General features: G+C 41.4%; 1 protein-coding gene and 1 long non-coding RNA gene across 3 annotated transcripts; both read right to left on the bottom strand.

Moving 5' to 3' along the window:
- Positions 1-558: 558 nt before the first annotated feature.
- Positions 559-5,870, bottom strand: socs4 (suppressor of cytokine signaling 4). Its single transcript, XM_064321250.1, has 2 exons — positions 4,478-5,870; positions 559-3,830 (listed from the first exon to the last, which is right to left on the bottom strand). Exon 2 carries the CDS (start codon positions 3,432-3,434, stop codon positions 2,262-2,264), a length of 1,173 nt encoding a protein of 390 aa, XP_064177320.1. The 5' UTR covers positions 3,435-3,830; positions 4,478-5,870; the 3' UTR covers positions 559-2,261.
- Positions 5,871-9,599: 3,729 nt separating this feature from the next.
- Positions 9,600-13,910, bottom strand: LOC135247628 (uncharacterized). Of its 2 annotated transcripts, XR_010328257.1 has the most exons (4): positions 13,776-13,910; positions 12,911-13,483; positions 11,488-11,561; positions 9,600-11,278 (listed from the first exon to the last, which is right to left on the bottom strand). It is a non-coding gene; the product is annotated as an uncharacterized LOC135247628 (long non-coding RNA). The 2 variants fall into 2 exon arrangements; XR_010328255.1 differs by having other exon boundaries at positions 11,488-13,483.
- Between the last annotated feature and the right edge of the window lie 140 nt (positions 13,911-14,050).

Here is a 14,050-nt window from a genome sequence, read left to right as displayed (position 1 = left end):
GTAGGATGTAGATTAATGACAGATTTATTTGTTGATATAAAGCCTCAGATTGCAGGTCCCTGGCTGACAAGAGGACTCGTTATTAAGCAAATAGCTCTTTGTTCTACGAAGCCCTCCACCGGGTTCCACCACTGACACAAAAAACACAAGTTCAATGAACACCAGAGAGCACGATTACACTAAGGGCAAGGGGCTCAATTGTGTGTGCCACTCCAAGACTCCAACATTATCCCTTATCCCAGTTTTCCAGAACTGGAAAATGTTAATCAATCCAGAGCCGGATAATGTAACACACTGAATCCAAGCACTGGATGAAAACGAGAGGCCATAATATGATCAGTTGAGACGCGTTAATATTTTATTTCAGTGGTTTGTGCAGATCGATAATTGTGTCTCCTCACGTTCCAGAAATAGTCCACTTCCAGGGTATAGACAAAAAAAAAATAAATACACAAGGCTAGTAAACATTTGCATTGTTCTTTGGTGAGAAAGCACGTTTTTTCCATCTTCTATCCTCATGTTTTTTTCCATTTTGAAGCACAGAGCAAGATGCCAGAATCTTGGACCAAATAAAGAATTTATTATTCCAGAAGACACAACAGTTTGTTTAAAACTGTAAATCATACAGACAAAAAATTTACAAAATAAAACTGGTAACCAAATATTGATAGAAAAGCAGTAAGAACTGAAATGTATATACTATATGTCATTTTCATCTCTCCTTTCCATTCTCCAGTACCATACTTTTTCTTTTTTTTTCAAATCACAACCGTCCAATCACAACTGTTTACAGCAAAGACTCTTCCACACCATTAACTTGCCTTCCAGCAGCATTTAAAAAGCAGTGACACAGTCACTGACAGAAAGGTGCTAACACGATAGCAAAAGCACTGACCTGCGCCTAAATTAATTTGGGAACAAGCTCTTTGCCATTAAGTCACTCTGCATTTTACGGGCATGTCAGCTGCAATGAATCAGTGATGCTTCTGTGTGCAATTCACAAAACACACAATAGGGTGCAATTCATAAGGTGCGCGATTCACAAAGCAAGTGTTGAGGGTGTATGTATGATTTACATGAAGCAGCAACATGTGAAGAGGAAACTAAAAGACATACATGTAATTTCAATTAGCACAATAAGCACAAGGATGGAAATGAGAATGTCCTCATGGCACCAAATACTAGCACTTGTTTCTGTCAATTCATTAATATTATCAATTTATGGTTCATCAGTTTAAATACTATATACCAGTATATGTATCAGTCTGCACAATGCCTGGTGATGAATCCAACCTTCCTACTGCCACAAGGTTTTCAGTTTTATGACAAATGTGTTCTATCAGCTATGATAAAAAACAATAAGACTGGATAACGGCAGCAGCTGGATAAATGCGATATCCTCTACTTAAATCAAGAAATCCTGTAAGACCTCACATATACATGAATGTGAAATGTTTTTAGCATTAAAATACATTTTATGCTAAATCAAATATTTTTTTAATCACTTCAACACCATCTTCATCACAAAAAAGTGATAGCCAGTCTAACTGGCAGCTTGTAAGTCTAAAAGAAACTGACCCAAGCAGTATTTTTACCATGTATATAAATCGCCACCTGGTGGATTCAAGTGAAATAACATCAGCAATCTACATTTCTGTGTTGAGTTTAGTGTCTCCATTGTAGTGCTGTACAGAAGAGAGGGAAATGTCCACTGAACCTGAAGAAAAAAAACATACAGGTCTGTCCATACATATTGACTTGTGTTTGTTGAAAAACCTTCTGTAGTTCTCTGAAATTCCACTTCCACTTGTTTCTTTCCCCCATTTATCAACCATTATCATCCACAACAGCAGGAGGCTCATGGGTAATATTTTATTCTTCTACCCAAGACGATCCAGAACTCCAAACAGACTTCCAAAGCCAATGCAATTATAGTATTTGTTAGATATGTGCCCATAACAGGTGCTACCTACTGAGCTGCAGAACTCACCATGTGAACTTGATGAGTAGAGGCTTCAATCATAGATTTAACATGTCCCCTGACCAATTAACTATCCATACTAAACCTAGATATTTCACTCTGTGCTTTTTGTCCAAGGCAAGGTTCCATAGATGTAAAATAGCCGTATCTGACCCCAACAGGGATTTATTAAAAAAGTCAAATTGTTCAGTCTTTGAGCATGTTTCAGACAACCCCTATATGGCAGGCACCTGTGGGATGCATAAAGAGAGACTATGCTTCAGTGTCAGGGCTGTGTATGTTACACAGCGCAGGCTCCATTGCATTTGTAGTGGTACTGCCTGAGGTAGTCCCTGAGCGAGTCGGGCAGGGGCAGGGCCTCGATGCCCTGGTAGGTGGTGCAGCTGCAGACGACGGCCCTGCAGAGGTGCTGCAGGGAGAAGGGGAAGTTTCGGGGCAGCGGGCGGGACAGCAGGGGCTCGAAGAAGAGGCACGTGGCAGGGTCGCTGTAGTGCTTGAGCAGGCCGGTCACGCTGGGGTCGCGGTACACGCAGGGGTCGCGCCCGTCGAAGCTGAAGCGCTTCCCGTTCTGCTCGATGCGCGCGTGCAGCGAGCGGCTGTAGCGCCGGAAGCTGACGGAGAACAGGAACTCGTCCTGGGCGGAGTCGCGGAGCAGGAAGGTGCCCTCCGGCTGGCCCTCCAGCAGCTCCTCGGCCTCGAAGCGGTCCAGGACCCCCCAGTAGCAGGGGCTGTTGTTGATCTGGAGCAGGTCGGGCACCAGGATGTAGTCCGTGTGGGAGCAGCCCTCCGCCCTGTCGCGCGGGCGGGAGGGGTCCCAGTCATCCAGGCTGCCGCCCTGAGAGCCACTGGAGCCAATCTCCTCCCAGGAAATCAAGGGCGGAGGGGAAGAGAAAGAGGAAGAGGGGAAAGCGCTCCCTTTGTGGTCGGCCGCGATACCGATGGAGCCGCCCGGCTGCGAGGCGTGCTTCTTGATCAGGTGCCAGCAGTGGGCCAGCTCGGACTTGGAGGAGAACGGGCACTTGTCCTGCATCAGCTCCGAGACGTGGATCTTGCGTTTGGACCAGAGCAGGACGGAGAACGGGCGCGCGGCCCCAGCCTGGTGGTGGTGGTGGTGGTGGTGGTGGTGGTGGTGGGTGCGGATCGGGAAGCACTGGCCCACCGCGTCCTGGAACTTCTGCCGGAGGGAGCGGCGGGTGAGGGCTTTTCGGCAGGGGAGCTCGGCGTCCCCCTCGCCCGGACCGGCGCAGCTGCACTTCCTCTCCCTGCGCCTCCGGGGGCAAGAGGCTGAGCGGCCCGCCTGGTCCTCCGGCCCCTCCCCCTCCGCGCCATTCGCCCCCAGCTCATTTTGGACGCTCCTCGAGCGTTTCTTGCTGCTCCACACGTAACTGTCCGCACTCCAGCTACGGATGCACTTGGGCCGGGTATCCGAGTTCCGAGACTTCTTCTCTGACATGTCTGCCTTTCCGAAGTTCGCAGATTTTTCCCCCTCACCAGGACCTGAGCTCAAGAGCTGTATTATTCAAAGAGGACTGACAGGATTCAATTTGTTTTTGAACACAATAACAAGCCACTGTTTTTTTTCTCATGGAAGGATGGGGAAATAGCTGTCTATATTATTAGATTATCCATATTTATAAATTCATAAGGCTTTGTTAATGATTCAATTACAAGCAGCGGTGGAAATATTTCCTTCAATGGCAACTTGTTTAGCTCATGACTGCATTAGATATCATTGAGCTTTCTGCTCTGTATGGATTTTCTTGGCTCCTTTTCCTTACTGGAATCTGGAATGCCAATGGGTTCCTTTGTGAAAGTTCCTGTAAAAATATAAATAACTTCCTCTTTCAGCCTGTGGAAAAAGGAAATCAATGTGAGGTCATTTTCTATGCTTAGTCCCAAAGGAGGCCTACACAATGCACAGAGATCTGGTCTCCAACCGAAGTTAGACGGCTTACAAATCACGAAAAAATGTATTTTCTCTTTCAGACACTGACGTAGCCTCAACATAAAACTCTAGTCCGGCGATAAACAGGAAACATACGGCCACACGTGCTGACCTGTATTATTCTTTGTCTAGTTAGTGGTGTAATGCCTAGGGTTTATTGTTGCAGAAAAAGCAGTAAAATTCTGCTAGATCTCGAATAAAATCATATTGGACTCATAAAATGCACTGGAATCTGTACTTTGTAATTATCAATAATTTCCAGACTATATGTAGCCTATGCACCAATGACACGCAATCTATTCTTTATTTTTTTAGTTTCTGACATGTGACATCAATATATTACACCTGTATGCCTTTCGAATGACTACTCAGATCATTTCAGTGTGGTTTTATGCCTCGTTAAGCCATCACTAATTCAAATATTATTGCATCAACTCAAAGCCGTGTTAGTCAAATAACACACAAAGTATAACACACAACTACAAGCACATAAAACTGCAGAACACACTTAGTAACTGTTGCTAACAGAATAAATATGTCTTAAAACTTACCGTCTCTCGTCGTTTTTTTTAAATAAATAAAATATAATTAGACGTAATTTAGGCTATAAGAGCCTATCGTTCTTTGTTCGTAGATCGGACGAAGAAAATCATTCCAATTGTTCAGAAGTGAAAGCACGCACGCGTCTGCCCTGTTCAGAACGCCGTCAAACCTCTGTAGACTGGTGTTCCACTCCCTTTAAAGAACACGGCTCTCGTGGTCCTCAGGGAGTAGTCCTTCTCCGTATAAGGTAGGGTACCCTCCTCACTGAAACGCATGTTATGTATAAAGACCCGCAGTATGTCGAAGAAGTGACGGCCCATTATTACTTAAGTATATTTGAACACCCTATTTCCTCCCTTGGGGAGAGGTGAATTTAAGGGAAATGAATGATTAGTAGTCGATCAATATACAGTTACGGATCCACCAGAGACACGCACGTTCATAATTATGAATATAAGGAAACATAGAAACATAGACAAGAGCACTATGTTGCTGAGCTGAAATATCCCATTGTTTCATACAATATCAAGTTTTATTGCTCGCACTAATTTTTTAGATGACAAAAAAACAACAAAGAACAACGGTGGTCAATATATTAGCCTATAATAAAGAAGAGGAACATTTTTGTATTGTTAAAAAAAAAACTTTCAAGTGTTAGATTTCGAAGTCATTGTCTACTTTTATCACCCGCCAACTAACGAAACAAAACCTCAATGTAATTAAGCTACAATAACAGTCTTTACTTCTGTTTACCCGTGCAACCTTGTTGGGAAGGAAACGGCGATGCTTTTAGATAATACTGAGCGCCTGATTTATTGATTTGCTAATCGATATGGCTGTTCTCTAAAGTTCCTCTACATCCGGCGATATCTTCGTCGTTCAACACAGAGAAACAAGGGCTTGCCATCTCGGAACTCTCAGCAATCCATAAGCCATTCCCACTTTCCGTCTTAAAACCTGCTGTATCAGATATCAAAAGGAGTATCTGAATACTGGACATCCGGGCAGCTAAAAGGGTTACTGACTAAATCCAATAACGCGTTGTCCCTCTTCAGTACTCATTAATAAGGTGATGTCATGTTCACATTTTAAAGCAGATATTCATCGTCTCCTCTGCATCTTTCTCTGCTAGACATTTTAAACTTGTAGCATATGTATTATTCATAAGGACAGAACCATTATAACCGTCGAATCAAAATACCAAGGCTTCCACTCTGATTGAACTGAGTGTGGGCTAAAGAAAGAGACAAAGATCATCAGTCAGTGTTTTAAAGATCTCAATAATGTGATGACATCTTCCTTCCTATGAAGCTGTTCTTTAATATTTAATGAGTCTGATATTACTGAAACCAAAAAGAGCTATATTTCTTGTCATAGTACAGGATGGTCAATTAATTTTCACCGATGGCCAGCCACCTACTGTCAAATCAGAGAGTACAGAACTGTAATGGTTATGGAGTGTAGTGAATACAATTTTAAAAACATATTAAGCTTGCCCACATTTGACCTTGATGGTGAGCAAAAGACAAGCACATGAAAACATCTGTGGACAGAATACCTCTCACCTATAGAACCTGAAAATACAAAACACTCTATTGTCCTTCAGAAACTCTACTTTTTAAATCTCATCATGTTACGGTGTCTTTTTTCCAGATTTTATTAGTTCCCCAAATATAAAAATATAAATGGGAAATAAAAAGTTTGTGGACATTCTTTATTGGAAATAAATTTGTGCAGTACTCCTTGGTTATTTTTTGCGGTTGTTTTTATTTTCAAATCAGTTGCACCTCTTCTTCTGAAAGCCTAACAAAAAATGATCCCCTGGTCAATAAAAATAAATGGAAAACTTCCCAATATTGTTTGCATGTACCAGCATCCATGTACAAATGGTACAGTTGTGTACTTGTGATCCCATTATGGCCGTGAGTGGTGGTTACAGCGATCCGTCCTTTATCTGTCATTTCACACCAGAGTACATGCTACCAGGATGTGGAGGAAACTCAGTACGCCCATTAACATGGTGCAGATTATTATGGCTGCACAGGGACCAGATCAGGGAGGTTTTATAAATGCTAGATATTACAGTTTCATCGATCCGATGAACAGTAGACCAGGATGGGCGTCATTAATATTTCATGAGCTGGTACAGATGAATAGGGAGGTAAAAGCTACGCAACCAGGCCTCGCACTTTAATGAGCTTATCTCCTCATGCCACCGACGTCCTTCGGTCTTTACACCTCCCGGACGGCCTGTTAATGGCAGTAAAACTACTCAGCCCTTCATATATCTCTGCGTAAAGGTTGCCTGCCTGCGCATTGATCAGATCTGACCAGAGTGCTGTTGTTAATGTGGTACGGTGCTGTAGCCGTCTGAGAGAGAGAGGTGTTCCAATGGGTTTTTCATCAAAGAAAAATGTGATCAGAGATGTGATTTGGCTCTCTCTCCAAATGAAAGTTTCCATTTGTCTGAATCAGCAAATGGCAAGTGAGCGCTCTGCTATGGCAACCATGGTGTTCTGGATAGTGTCATCCTTCGGAAACCTCCCTACAGACTGGTCACTGGTTTAGCTCTGGGATAACTGATTACTAGAAAAACAGATTCTTGAAACTGCCCAGAGGACTGCCCCCCCCCCCCAGTTTCTCCCCACTGTGTGCAGGATGTAGTGTGGAGGGAGGCCGCCTTTGAAGTTTTTTTTTATTTTTTTTTATTTACAAGTCTTAGGATTGTTGCTTGAGGAAAACAAGCTGCTAGTTGCATATCAAATTATTATTTTAGTACAGCCTTTAATCTTAGTGAAATGTGAAGTGAATTATCCAAGTGTCCTTTCCTGTTGCTTTCGCTGAGGAGTGCACATGTGGTCGTTTGCAAACGGTAAGTACACCTACTTTCATCAATAATATTCACAGTGTGAATTAACTCTGAGGGAAGGTCAAAGATGTACGGCCTGACCACATGTAACCACACGGCCACAGCGCTGCCGCAAGCCTCTCTTCGGTTAGCCGTCTAGCGCGCTTCCCCTCTTTACTTTGTACAATGAAATGACTTCCTCTCTTCCCCCGAAGTTAATTTCCAGGAATTTTTACGTGTCGGGAACACAAACAATCCTCTGCCTTTGGCTGGTGTTCATTGCTTCATCAGGGGCCCCCTTCTGAAACCCAGCCTCGCTTCTCTACCTCGTCCCAGAGTAGCCATTAGGGGCAAGGCAGGCCACAGCTCCTCCATATAAATCTCCCACTGCATTCAATGATCCACGGTCATGTTAGCCCGTGTATCGGCTTTCTGGCCTGGGATCTTTATGTGCACTGTCATACCATTTCCCGATAGCTTCATTCAATACTTACTTTTTCCTTGGTTTAGTTTTTCATTCATTTTGTTGGTAGAACACATTAGAGAGGTCTTTGGCTGTTTTTTAAGGGCAACTGGACAGTTGTAGGACAGTTGTTATTCCCTAACAGTCACCCCATGTGTTTTTAGACTTATGCAAAACAGTCAGTTATACGCATTCCCCTCTAGCCCACAGTCGAGGGTGTAAGATTTAAAACGTGTTTCCACAAAGTTCACAGTTTACAATACCTTTTTGTTCCCACCCAGTTCCTGCTGGCACAAGAACAGGCCTACACAGAAAATGACTGAGCTGACTGCAAATCTTTTATTGGATCAATCAAAAAGGTCAAACTGCATAAACTTCATTGGGGGCGGGGACAAAAAAATTTAAATATAGAAATAGAAAGGACAACTCACAGCCTTCTACCTGATTCTATGTGATTTGAACTCACTGTTTTAGGCCCTTTTGAATAAAGTGAGAGAGGTGAATGCTCTGGGACTGACATTAAATGAAAATGAGGTTTTACAGATAAAGGATTAACATATGACCCAAAAACTTTCAAACTTTCATTTTCAAACATTTGAATATGCATATCTAATTAACATAAATTATGTATCTTAACATTTTTACCATGTGACAAAAATGAATTTAAAAATACAAAAACTGTGTGAGTGAAATAAAAATGCAACTTTCAATGTGGATTTGTAAATGCTTTTTTTTACCCTGCCCTGTAAACCAGGTACATACTATATGAAATCCTCTTCTAAGCCTTCGTTCTGCAGCAGTAATGTAGCAAGAATACCTTAAATTTGAACCTATTCAGAATCTTCACTATTTACAAGTAATATCACACAAGAAATACTATAAATATCCTGAAGCACGTGCCTGGACTTCTCTGGCTTAAATATGTGAGGCTTGCATGGCTTTCCGCTCCGCTTGCTTGTTTACCATCTTTCCCTTAGAACCCCCAACACTGTACAGATCCCCTCGGCCTCATGACCCCTAATGTATTCCAGGTTTTTTTTTTTAATTAAACAGATCTGTATGTCTCTTTTTGTAGGGATACATAAAAATCAATATCAGAGGAGTGAAATTCCAGTAACTGCTAGTCCTTATGATGCTTACACAGCAAGTCCGCCATCACAGGTAGACACATCAATGACACTGACAGACAATCCTCAGCAGAGATCTATAGCAGAGCTGAAAGATTCTTTAACAATCTTCGCAAACTTCCATAAACAGAGGAAATGATTTTGACATCTGGCATCACCAGCAGATCAATTGCGAGTCCTGCTCTGTTTATAATGTGTTGTGGATTATGCAAAAGAATGAAATATAAGTGGCTAGATATTCTATATGGCTTTTCCTTCGATATAAACAGTTGTTTGTGCAAATAATTTTGTGCAAATATCAGATAATGGTTTTGATTTTGATTAAGTATTGTTTTGACTTATTTTTTTCTATTTTTTGCTGCTTGCCCTTGAGCATTAGTTAGTGCTAGTCCTCAGGCTTCAACATATACCGGTTTGTGTTCTTGCTTGCCTAAATGTGTTTTGTCCTACACAACCCACACACTACAATACATATAATAAACTGGTTAATCCAATTCAGAGCATTCTCAGTATGAGTGGGTCATATACGAAAGACAAATCTATGAAACTTGATGCTGCTGGACAACAATGGGCCTTTGTGGAATTTCTTTAACAGCTGAAACTTCCGATGATGGACAGCACTTGGCCATTAGGTGGCAGCACTGCTCCCCTTGGGGTTGTTGAAGAAACAAAGAAATTACAGAAGAAAAAAACCAAAGCAAAACATTTTATTAAAAATATCAAATATAGAAAATGAAATTCTGCATGCTAATTGTACCAATAATAAAAAGCCACAAAACAATCACGCATAATATACCATGCAAGTTACTGTATTATCTAGTGCGCAGACACTCCTTGATAAAGAATTACATAAACATATATAATTAGCACATGCAGCATATGTGTTGACAGTTACAGTATATCAGTGGATATTTATAACCCTACTGCAGAGATATGGCTTCAAAATGATAGCCTAGGATGCACAGTAAAATGTTTTAAGTTAACATCAGTTGCAAATGCTTACTCATCATGGGAATACGGTTTCTTTCTGTGGGACTGGTGCAGCCAGGACTAACAGACCACTTGTGTTTTTAAAATGGGAATGTGTGTATGTGTCACAATCTCAGAGTGTGATAATTACTACATATCAGGGTTGTTAAGGTTGCTACTGGCCTGCTAGCCTGCTCATAGGATTTCAAGTACAGGATATAAATCTAGGACATTCAAAATCATATCTTTTACAGTTTCTCCAGAAACAACCAGACATTTATTGCCAGTAATCACGCCTTTGTCATATGTCAAGGAAGGTTTCTGAAGATGGATCGCTCAAGTCCTCATCTAAGCACTGTAGATTTCTATCTTATCCTTCTGTCCAGTGTGCAGTTTCATCTTGGCAGCAGTGGTGCCTGGTTGCTATCACATATTTAATCTACCATGGCTTTCCTCTGGCTCACAATGAAAAGAAAAGGCCTGTGTTGGCACATTCCTTTGTGGAACAGCCAAACAGCCACAATGGCTAGACAGGTTTGACTAGTTTATCAAAATATGCTACTTTTATAGATTTATTCTTCCTCCTTTGTGGGACTTTTAGTTAAGAGTTCAACCTGGGCTCCTGCCAACAGAACCTACACTGATATTTTGTCATCTCATTCATTTAAGACATCAATACGTGTTATATATAAGATTGGATTGGCTAAAAGAGACAGCACTTCCCCAGTGCCTAACATGGTCCTTTTTTTTAATATAATACCATTTATTAAACAAAGGAAGAAATGTCTCATTGTCAGCTTCTGTATGACATCAAAGCAGAGCAAATGGCTTTCAGTATATCATTATAAACTGGTTTTACACAGAAGGAGACAACCTGCTGAACAGTCGCCACAACCTCTGCCGGGTTAGTGAATACGTAATAGATGATGCTGCCATTCCTGAAATTTTATTCAGATCATAGGATTGCAAAGATTAATCTCTGATTCTAAGCAAAGATCACATCAACTACGCACCACGTATCAGGTAGCCAATGAAGCACACAGCACCAGACCAACAGCTCAAAGTTGCGCCACGTGCCTCGTGCAACATTGCTGCTGACCTCTCAGAAACCCCAAACATCCAGGAAATAAGTCAAGCTCTGTTCACACCTGGCATTTTCTAAATGTTGAATGACAAATTTTTTTCTGCTTAAATTACACAATGTTGCTGTACTCTTTCAGTTCAGGCCCACATATATTCATATGGACTCCATCGGTGTAGCTTTTTTTTTTCCTTTTTTAAAAAGGTCATCAGTCCTATATACATATATATATATTTTTTTTTTCCCCACATATTGTGTCTCAATTCTCTTTGTTCCTCTTTGTCCCCTCCGCCCCAGCTCTGGAAAGCAATTGTTGCACACCTAAGGATACAATGGTACAATAAAAAAAATGTACTGCGTTTTATATTACAACGATCTCCCATTGAAATTAGGCATGATTCAGCGTTACCGTTTAGAATTTGAATACATGATAATTCTTCCTTACGTAAAACGTCCTGCTATTCAGCACCCCATGGCCTGTACCAGGTTGGAGTATCTGAACAAAGAGGCTCGCACTAAGGTACACTCACGCTGTGCTGATGTAATCCTGGGAGCTGGCTGCTTGAGAGACCGGCTTGGTCTCTTGTGAAGCAATAGCTGTGGTCTGAGAAAACAGAGCACACACACACAAGGCTGGTGAATGTTGACTCACACACACACACACACACGCACGCCCGCTCTCGGGCCCTTGGGACAGGAGCCACGTCACTGACATCACTTTGGACTGTCAGTTCGTATTTAACAGCAACTCGCTGTCATGCAGTCAAAGGGTTAAGTCACATATGCGGTAAAAAAAGGAAAGCCAAACATGAAATATAAAACAAGAACACACATATTTGCAATAGGATGTATACTTAGCAACCCCTTATTTACATCAAAAAGACATTTGCTGAAGAACTGCATGAAGCAGGCAGCCAGCTAAATGCTACAATTATTACCCTACTTCCTTTTATATTGGTAGAGCTATTCATCAGAAGCTCTCGTTATAAGTAACATTTATTATAACAACACACTTGCCCAAACAAATGAACAAATCTTGAATTCACTATAAATTCACTCCCATTCTTGCATAAATCTGTTACTATGATGGACAATACTGTTTTGGCATCCTTCTGTGGTGTAGATTAATGATACATTTTTAAATCAAGAAAGATGCTTCAGAGCAGGCCTCTTCCAGGAAAAATTTCACAATGATCTCAACTTTTTGAGTCACCTCAGTGCTGGTCATTGCAGTTCAGTGAACAAATCATACTCCATCGGTCTTCCATAATAAGATCATTCAGGCTCAGTTGCAGTCAAAGTTTTTTTTTTAAATGTAATGAATCTCATATAGGACAGAGCTGATCTAATAATCGATACCAGTCTTACTCATGCCTGCCTTTAAAAAAGTTGTCACCATAAGGAGTCACTGCACTGCAGCTCACCCTGGATGCTGTAATTTGCAAGGCTCCCAAACAAGAAATAACTGCTATCAGGACTGAACTCCGTGAATAGCGAAGCATTAGACTTTATGCTACACGGCTCCAAAGTCTTTCAGAGATGAGCTGAATTATCAGAATCCCACCACCACTCCATTAGAAACTCTGGACCTTGAGCTCAGTACCACCCTCATAAATCGTCCGTGGAGCCAGCGATTGGTAAAACAGAGGCCAGTACACAGAGTACATTGTGATACCTGAACCAACAGGATACGATCCTAATTAAGGCCTCCTGCTGGGGAATTGAAAGGCTCAAGCAAACACTTCACGTCTTCTTGGCTACTTAATAGATGGGGGGGGGGGGGGAGACTACCGCGATCTTCAGGATGAAACTACTACATCAGTTTGATTAGGCATAACGAGACATTTTCCAGCTCTAACAGAATTCCCAGTACAACAAACAGGCAAGACTTGTATCAAACTAAAATCCATCGAGATCATGTTCTGGTTAAGTGCTTTAGAAACAGACACGTACATTTCCCCAGCTTGTCCACTAGAGGACACCATGGTGTACAGTACTGCAAAGTAAACAAAACATATTATTATTATTATTATTATTATTATTATTATTATTATTATTATTAAGCAGTAGTTTGCATTCATTTCGCAGATGCTTATATCCAGAGGGACAAATAGGATTATCATGGCAGGACATGTAGGAGCTGTACGAACAGGGCCATTGGCTCAGGAGAGCAGCCAAGTAATACATTAACACAATAAACCATAAAGATAAACACTTTCAAAAGCAGATAACAATTTTAAAACAATCACAGTGAAAATATGTCCTAATCACCTAGCACAAAGTGCCCAGCAGTCAACAATACGGACAACCACACCCAGATAGCAAATTCCATGCGGAATGGAAGAGTCCACATCCGCCATCGCCTCAGAACTCGGTACGTACCCGTTTGTCAGTTACTAACAGACACGAGACCTAGCATGTAGCTTTGATCACTCCGTACAGGATGAGGAGGGGGTTTATGCGTATGACACGTGTCAGTTCTGTTAATCACATTTGAGCAGCCATGCGGGTTTTTTAGATGGCATTCTACTATTTTAGTGATCTAAACAGATTTTAAGAATAGGTTTTTGGAATATTTTTTTGTTTTGTTTTTTGAATATGTTCTAGAACTCCATTGCTTTCAGTTCTGATTGTTTCATCAGCACTAGAAGGTTCACTTAAGAACTTTCTAATCACATATTTGTGATCTTACATCTTCACAGTTTACACCTTGTGATCGTACGACCTAGATTGCTAATTCCTGCGAATGAGGTAAATATAGAGGTTAAGAAATATAGTATATTTAAAGGTAGCCATCCAAGCTGAGATGATCACATACTATCAATAACTGAAGCGCTAACGAGAATATAACCTATTAATTCCTCATTCAAACGTCGGTATTAGTAGCCACAGACGGTTCTCCGCTCCAGTAGTGTTAGTAGCAATTATGTTGTCAGCTGTATGCCAACATATTACATCCCCCTTGCTAAAAAACTAACTGATCATGAAATAAATCCCACAGTTACTCATCAGTCGTGAGAGGACTGTAAAAAGGAGAGGACAGGCGTTGGTCGTACTAACATTCTTCGTGTTTACAGTCACTCACAGGGTTTC

Source organism: Anguilla rostrata, chromosome 1, assembly GCF_018555375.3.
Source record: "Anguilla rostrata isolate EN2019 chromosome 1, ASM1855537v3, whole genome shotgun sequence".
Lineage (NCBI taxonomy): Eukaryota > Metazoa > Chordata > Actinopteri > Anguilliformes > Anguillidae > Anguilla > Anguilla rostrata.
The sequence above is the reverse complement of the archived record's forward strand: the minus strand, read 5'-3'. Positions and strand labels throughout refer to the sequence as shown.

Bases quoted from the DNA above. Each gene is read 5' to 3' on its own strand.
- socs4 (XM_064321250.1), bottom strand. From the start codon at position 3,434: ATGTCAGAGAAGAAGTCTCGGAACTCGGATACCCGGCCCAAGTGCATC.